This window comes from Lactuca sativa, chromosome 8, assembly GCF_002870075.4.
Source record: "Lactuca sativa cultivar Salinas chromosome 8, Lsat_Salinas_v11, whole genome shotgun sequence".
In the NCBI taxonomy this organism is placed as follows: Eukaryota; Viridiplantae; Streptophyta; class Magnoliopsida; order Asterales; family Asteraceae; genus Lactuca; species Lactuca sativa.
In genome coordinates this window covers 114,675,020-114,683,306 of record NC_056630.2, presented here as the reverse complement: position 1 = coordinate 114,683,306, position 8,287 = coordinate 114,675,020, and the positions used below count along the sequence as shown (strand labels likewise).

Genomic DNA, 8,287 nt, shown 5'->3' with positions numbered 1-8,287 from the left:
CTACAAAGCAAGAAAAGTCAAACCATTGGTAAACGAAATTTAAATATATATATATATATATATATATATATATATATATATATATATATATATATATATATATATATATATATATATATATATATATATATATATATATATATTCAACGGATCCAAAAAAAAAACTTTTGCTTTAATATCCTCACCATTCAAACCCGGCCTTCATTTTGTTCATATCAATTTATAAAAAAAAAAAATTGTCCTCTAAGGATGAACATTTTGACCAAAAAACTAAACTGAAATTAAGATGGAAGTGAGGTGATCACATGGGTAGCAAACACACCTGGCCACATAGGGAAGCCCTCGCACTTCTCACCCACACAGTGATGCCTGGTACTATGTAATAGTCCAAAGATATTCCAAGTTCGAGGTTTTAACTTGAAACTAATATGCGAGCTTATTGGATTATTTCGTGAGTAATGGCATGCTTACAATAAACTTTGCTGATTTTAACTTTAAATTGTTGACATGGAATAAACGAGATTACATTGATCACCAACTCATTACACTGAATTTGTATATTCTTGGTTGTGTTTCGCTGCTGCTCTAGTGGTGCATTGCTTTTCTGGTGCTTAGAGTTGGATACTCCATTGTGCGGTTCATAATTTTGATTCAAATTTTGGTGGCACGTAATCGACTAGAATAATTTTTTTGATTAAAAATATAATGTTGTCTTCTGATACAACACTATAATTCTCCAAGGTTATATACTTATATGCCATGCATGGTAGTCAATAGTTAAAGTATAAAACTTGGTTCCTATTTGATCATATATAAACTGTTATTTTTTTTCTTTTTAGCATAATATTAGTTGAAATCTCAATTTTCTAAGGTTTAAATTAAAAACTTGGTAAAATTTTAAAGTACCCGACCTAACCCGATACCGAATAACCGAATTGTAATTCGGATCGGTTATTGGTTAAACATTCGGCTAAAAAAACTTGAATAAGCCGACCTGATGTAGATTACAAGATATTAACAGCTAATGGGTTGGAAGAGATGAAAGATATATATTCCACCAATACAAATTAACAAATTTTCCTTGTTCATTTTCTTATTTTTGGCATTGATTGCTAACATACACTTGATTGCATCTCGAATGATGACGATAGGGACGAAATTTTTGAATAACTTGAATACAAATCCTTCAGCCTTCAAAAAAAAAAAACCTGGAATACAAATCCTAGTTAGAAAGATAGGAACCAAAAGGAAAACATAAACCCATGTTATTATCGAATCAAAGTCAACCATGAAAATGTGAATTGTGTGACAACTGTTCAAGTATTGGTAGTAGTAGTAGTTACACGCAATCGGCCAAGCTTTGGCCTAATCAGTCAAGAACAGAGCACAATCCTCACCAGTCACCAGTCACCAATACCATGAGATCGTTAACCACTTTTTTTTTTTTTTTTCTGTTATGCATTTGTGTCAATCTCAATTCCAGTCATTTTGTTTCAAGTCCTCTCAACCAGAACAAAAAGAAAATAAATAAAAAATATAACTATAGACGTCGGTTGGGGTGGTCTTCCTCTTCCGCCTTTCCACTTGTACAGTAAATTAAAAAGAGAAAACCATCAGCTATTAGAAGGTAATTGCGGATGAGCTTCCGTCGGCAAGTGGTCTCCCGGAGCCAACAGTTTCTGTTTTACTAATCTTGTAATCTTTTCCAGTAACTGTCCAGCTTTTCTCTTCCCTCTATCAGTCCCATGATGTAACAAATCCATCAATTTCCCCATAACCCCAAGCTCTTGAGCCTCCACCAAATACTTCTGATCACCGGAACAAAGGTGGACCAAAACCGCCGCTGCGTTCTCTTTATTCCTCGGAGATCCACTTCCGATAACCTCAACCAAAACCGGCACCGCCTCCGCTTTCCCTATCGCCAATTTCCCTTCCGGATGGCTCGATAGGATCGCCAAAATCGCCAACGCCTCATCCTTCATCCCGCCGTGTGCCTCCGTCAAAAGCTCCATCAACATCGGAACTACCCCCGCCCTAACCGCCCTCCCTTTATTCCCCTGATAAATACATAAATTAAACAACGCCGTCGCAGCGTCCTTCTTCCCTCTCTGTGTGCCTTCACTCAACAACAACACAAGAGGCGGAATCGCTCCTAACGAACCTATCGTCACCTTGTTTTCGTCGATTACAGAGAGACTAAACAGCGTCGCCGCCGCATTCTCCCGCGCTTCCATGCTACCTTTCCGTAACACCTGAACAATCCCCGGGACAGCGCCGGAGGACACGATACTCCCTTTGTTGTCTTCACAAATCGAGAGGTTAAGAAGAGCGGTCACCGCGTGTTCTTGCGTCCGGGAATCGGGCGCTGTGAGGAGGTGAGTCAGTAGCGGGATCGCACCAGCCTCCGCCACGGCTACGCGGTTGTCGGCGTTACGTTTTGCGAGGAGGCGGATTTCTCCGGCGGCGGTTCTCTGGTCATCGGGGCTGATGGAGTTAAGTTTACGGAGGAGGTTTTCGATCATGGAACGCTCCGCCGGTGTGCAAGCGGAAGCCGACTGTTTGGCTCGTTTTGGTGGCTCCATTCCGTTTGTTTCACACCATTGAGCTATTAAGCTCCGTAATACGTAGTTTGGTATGAGTGCAGTACTGGTTAACTTTTGTTGCGTTTTGGGACATGTGCTGTGGCCTTGTTCCAGCCATTTCTCTATACATGTTCGCTCATACGTCTATAAAAATACAAAAAAATATAAATTTAATAAACATGAAATTTCATGATTACGATATGAAAAAGGTGAAGTTCATTATCATTTACCTGTCCTGTGGAGACGATGACAGGATCTTTCATTAACTCGAGTGATATAGGGCAACGGAAATCATCCGGTATGATGCTGTTCTTGAGATTTTTGACTACTGTTCCTTGTGTGCAACTTGGAAGATGAGAAGTTTCTACTTTTGGATCATGAGTTTCTGTTTGTACGAAATCTTTGATGCGTTTTAGTAGTGATGACATTTTTTCTACAGTTTCTTCTGGATCTCCAGTTATGGTTACCATTTCGTGTAATGCTATTGATTCGTGTGTAAGGTCGGTTATTTCTGTTAGGTGTAGTTTTTCAGCCAATCGGTTTAAGACAGCTGGATCTTCTTCAACATTGATGTTTTTGTTGTAAAGAGAGGAGAGATCTTCATATAGTTCAACATCTGGTGGATCGATTCTTCCTTTTGCTCTTCTGAATTGAGCAAGAACAAGCTCAACCTGTTCTTTTACTTCATCTGAGATGTCAAGATTATCAAAAGAAATTCCACTCAGATCTTGTTCCAATCGAGCTGTAACTTCCTGATATCTAGTCATGATTTGATCTCTCTCCAAGACCTGATTCAGAACACCATAATCAGACACAAGAAGTAATAAAGGATAAGGCAACATTTTGTGTACATGAAATTTCAGTGTAAATTTACAAAAGAAAAACAAGTTTTATCTCCTTTGTGAGTAATTTCTTTTTTTTGTCTTGTTACACATCTTCAAATGGTAAAAGAGTAAATCAAGTTATGTTGGTCTAAACATGGAGGCAACAAGAGCTTTCAGAATAATGATAGATTAATAGCATAATCTAAAAAAGCATTAGTTGACAGAATCAATAATTCAATATAACAATCAGAGTTAGGACAAGAGAAACCAGCAAAACAGATTTCCCAAAACAGAAAGACAAGTTGTCCAATTCTAACTGGCTTAATTGCAAACTCGTAAATTAATTAAATTGACAGAATCTCATGCATTAATATCAAAAGGAATTTTGGTAATAAAACGGTATTTAGTTTAAAATTTGCTTACTCTTGAATGCATAAAGCAACGTAATAATGTTTGTATTCTCTGACTTTTGAATAACAGAATAAGCATTGATTTCACTTAGTAAAATCTAGACATGTTTAAGAAAGTGGTTGCAAATAAATGTAACTGCAGTGGTATTATACTATTATACTATTATCTCTCAAGCACAAAATACAAGATCATACAGATAAAACAAGTAGATTACTCGAGATCTTCATTTTTTCGGGGAAGATTATATATCTACAAAAACGCTACTGGATGAATAAATTGATTGGAGTTAAAACGTATAACCCTAGGTGAGCTTCAAAGGATTCTTAATCGCCTAATTATTCAGTATGTCTTTAACAAAATCAGCTTAAAATTTTCACGGATTTTGAAATTTCATGTAGAAGATACAGCTCAATCATTAATGTTGCATCTTCCTACCAAATTAGGAACGAAAAGCTACAAACAGAAGATAATCAGGATTTTGATACTCAAAGAAAGGATTAGATTCAATTGACAGAAACTTACCAAATATATCTTGCTGCCTTCACTCCCGATTCGAAGTAATTCCTTAGCAGATTCCATAGCCTCCATTAACGAAACCAAGGCTTGATGAGAATCATCAGAGAGTGGCTCCTTAATATCACGGATTTCTTCAAATAGTGGAGTTAAGAGCTTTAACCTCCTAGCTAGATTAGAGAAAAGCTTCTTCACTGTATACTGGTAGTCAGAGATTGCAGATATCTCGTTTACAATAGCAATCAATTTCTGAATCAGTCCACCTTTCTCTCCTTCTTCCGCCATCACAACAGCTTCCTAACAAAAATCTAAAATGAAGACTAGAATAACACAGATTCAAAAGCTTCAAGAAATTCAGGGGAGAAGTTTCTGTCAATCGACGATAATGGTGACCGGAGATCGGAGCAGGTTGGAATCCATTGAGAGAGAGAGAGAGAGAGAGAGAGAGAGAGAGAGAAATTGGTGAGAAGTAGGAAAAGAGGAGGGCTTTTTGTTGGAGAGTGGCGCGGCTTGTGTGAGCTTAACCTTACAAGTAACCAGGGTTTAGTGATGATTCTGTTTTTGGCAAAGTCTTACCTGGAAACGAGTTAACAATAATGACTCGGCTCAGCTCGGCTCGGCTTGGATCCGAAAGAGCTAGTTGAGTTGAGTAGGGTAATGATTTGACTCAGCTTTCCACCACGTGTTCGGTCTGTTATAACTGACACAGTGAGGTCTGTAATATCGTTAAGTTAGCACAGTAACTTTCATCGTTTTCTACTCTTTTGTCATTCTTTATGGCTCGTTTAAATTTTATAAATACATAAAATTTTATATTTAATAAAATATGTTATATATTTCAATTGTTATTCAAATGAAATTACAAAAATGATAAAAAGTCCAATAATTGTTCTGGAAAAGAAATATAATTAAAATCATAAAAATAAAATAATTAAAATAAAAAAAATATTAAATATAAATATTCAGTAGATATAAATTAAATATAAATATACTTCTAATACAATTGGTAGGTTAAAATCATATTGAAATTTCAACCATAATTCAACCCATTTAAACTAGAGAAAAAAAAGACAAATATAACCATTTTTTAGTGAAAATGTCACTATAACCCAACTAACTTGCAACTTTTTGTTTAAAAGGTCATTTTCGTTTTGTTTGTTTCTATGGGTATGAAGTCTAATTTATAAGGTTTAAAGGCCATTATTTTGAAAGTGAAGGGGTCACCTAATGAATCTAGTGGTTTGATACCACTTCAGGAGCTTTGAGTTGCCACTTTTGGTGTTTCAGAGGTTCTAGATGCATAAAGTTGTCACCTTTAAGGTTAGATCCATCCAAGCATGAGTTTATGCCATTTTTATGAAAGTATAATGCTATATCTTGAAGTTGGGATCTATTGGGGCATGCAAAGTCACCAAGTCAGTGATTGTATGGTTCTAGACATCTTTTAGGGCTTAGATCTATGTTTTGGGCTTTTGGTCTTAAGCATTAAGAGCTTAAGACTGATTTTTGGCTTAATAGCTTCGTACGTTGGGCATACAAGTCCGTACGCACGACGTACAACCCAAGTTGCATGTACGCTTAGCGTACAACTCAGTACGCCCCGTGGACTCAGTCTGTTGGGCTTCACATCTTTTGGGCCTCGGTTAAGTCACTTCTTCAGACCTTAATGGGTCATCTGGAATCAAGCTTTTGGACTAAGGAAAATTATTGGGCTTTTGGGTAAGGCCCATATAAGGGGTTTGGGCCCAATTTAGAAAATTGGGCCATAAATGGGCCATGAATGATTATTTGGTTTTGAGCCTCTTAGATTGTGGATTTGGGCCTTAGTCTTGGATCAAACTAGTTCAGGGTTAAAATGGTTATTTTACCCCAAGTATGGATTATTGGATATAGATTGGAACCTAAGTGTTAATTAGGTATTATTTTGTACTGATAGCTCGGGAAGTCGTCAGGGCAGCAGCTAGGGATCTCCAGTGTGATTCAGCATTCGAGGTGAGTTTTCTCACCATGTGTAGCGGGTCGAAGGCACCAATACCGACCCATGATCTGACATGTTAGAATCCTCATTGTTTGTATGACACTAGTATATGTATGTTCTTATATGCTTTCTAGGCGGGGCCTGATGATTATCATGTATGCTATTAGTTGTTATATGTTATGATTTGTATGTGGTCGGGGCCCATTATACTCATTGGAAGGGGCTCGTTATTCAAGTTAGGGTGGGGCCCATTATACTCATTGGATAGGGCCTATTATGCGAGTTAGGGCGGGGCCCATTGTACTCTTTATGCGGGGCCTGTTATATGTTATGTATGTATGGCATGCGGTATCTTGGGAACTCACTAAGCCTTGTGCTTACGGTTTTTCAGTTATGTTTCACGTACTTTCGGTTCCAAGGGGAAGAGCTCGGGTTGACTGCATCGCACACACCATATGGATTCCACATTTGAGATTTCACTCTGATTTTTATGATGTTTGATACACTTATTTTATTCGGGATGTATGGATAATGCTGGAATACTATTTTTACTTAAATTAAAGATGAAAATTTTGGGACATTACAAGATCCTCCAAGAAAAACACCTAATTCATCTCTACTTAGGGATCACTCTACCACTGATTGTCGCCTCCCATGTCGAAGTCTAAAATCAACCAAACCAAACATACTCTAAGCATTACTCTCGGTATGCAAAATGGAATATGAATAACCCTCGAATGATAATAACCATACCATTATAAATAAATTCTAATTCCTAGGGGCAATCGCTTCTGACATGACCAATCTTGACACACTTAAAACAGCCTATACCTCTAAATCAACATACCTTATGATGCGGTTTCCCGCACTTACCGTAATGGCCTTCTCCCTGCTAGCCTCTAACTTGTGAATCAAAAGTATTAGGCTTCTTCACTGATCCCTCTTCTTCCAGAACCAAAAATAGCACCTGCTTCCTCAGAAGCTCCAAATCAATCTCCTGTTCCTAGGCTTTGGCAATCATATCCACCAAGGTCCTACAACTGGACATGCTCACAAACTCCTGAATGCCATCCCTCAGCATATCATTATACATCGTCTTCTTCATCTCCTCATATACACCATACTAAGGAATTAGTAAATCCCTCCCCCTGAACTTGGCGGTGATCTCCATCACAATCTTCGTCGTCTAGAGAAGGTCTTGGAAATCCCTTGCCAATTGTTACACCTCGATAGTTGGTACATACTCTACCCTGAACCTTGTCACAAAATCTGCCCAAGACATGGCCACCACGACCTCCTCCCCCAAAGTGTGACCAACATCCTCCCATCAGTCATGGGCTCTATCCCTTATAAGTCAATATGAAAATCCTACCTTCTATCCCTCAGGACAGAAACTCGTCCACAAAGCATTCTCCATGTCAGCAATCCACCCCTACTCGCAATAGAGTCCTTCTTCCTGAAAAACTTTGGGGCTCCTCAACCCTTGAACTCCCAAAAATAGAGAGCCTGCACCTCAATCTAACTAGACACAATCTCTGCATGAAAATTCCTAACCTACTCATTCAACAACTCTATTATCCCCTCCTTGATGGTACCAGACATCACAAGAGTCCCATCCAAGATACCGCAAGTGATCTTAGATGAAACGAACTCACGAATCCTCTAAGCAATCGGCTCAGCACCATAGCCTAAACGTGAACCAGAACCAGAACTCCTCTATAAGTGCTCATCACCATACTAAAAAAGCAACCATACAAATGATGCAAACATTCCCAAAGAATCCGCACTCCCCAGGCTTCTAAGAATTTTCATGACTCTCCTTGATTCGAGTATGGATCTTGTACTTTCTATAGTACAGCCCCAATACTACCTTCCACACCTATCCATGCTTTCCTCAATAATTATCCTGAATCCTCTAAGTCACCATCTCAAACTAGTACTCCTCATACCCGCTAAACAACACTCACTCGCATTAAAAC

General features: G+C 38.3%; 1 protein-coding gene across 1 annotated transcript; it reads right to left on the bottom strand.

Moving 5' to 3' along the window:
- Nucleotides 1-1,237: 1,237 nt before the first annotated feature.
- LOC111896757 (U-box domain-containing protein 13) lies at nt 1,238-4,810 on the bottom strand. The gene is made up of 3 exons (XM_023892743.3): nt 4,340-4,810; nt 2,813-3,370; nt 1,238-2,726 (listed from the first exon to the last, which is right to left on the bottom strand). Exons 1-3 carry the CDS (start codon nt 4,613-4,615, stop codon nt 1,614-1,616), a joined length of 1,947 nt encoding a protein of 648 aa, XP_023748511.1. The 5' UTR covers nt 4,616-4,810; the 3' UTR covers nt 1,238-1,613.
- Between the last annotated feature and the right edge of the window lie 3,477 nt (nt 4,811-8,287).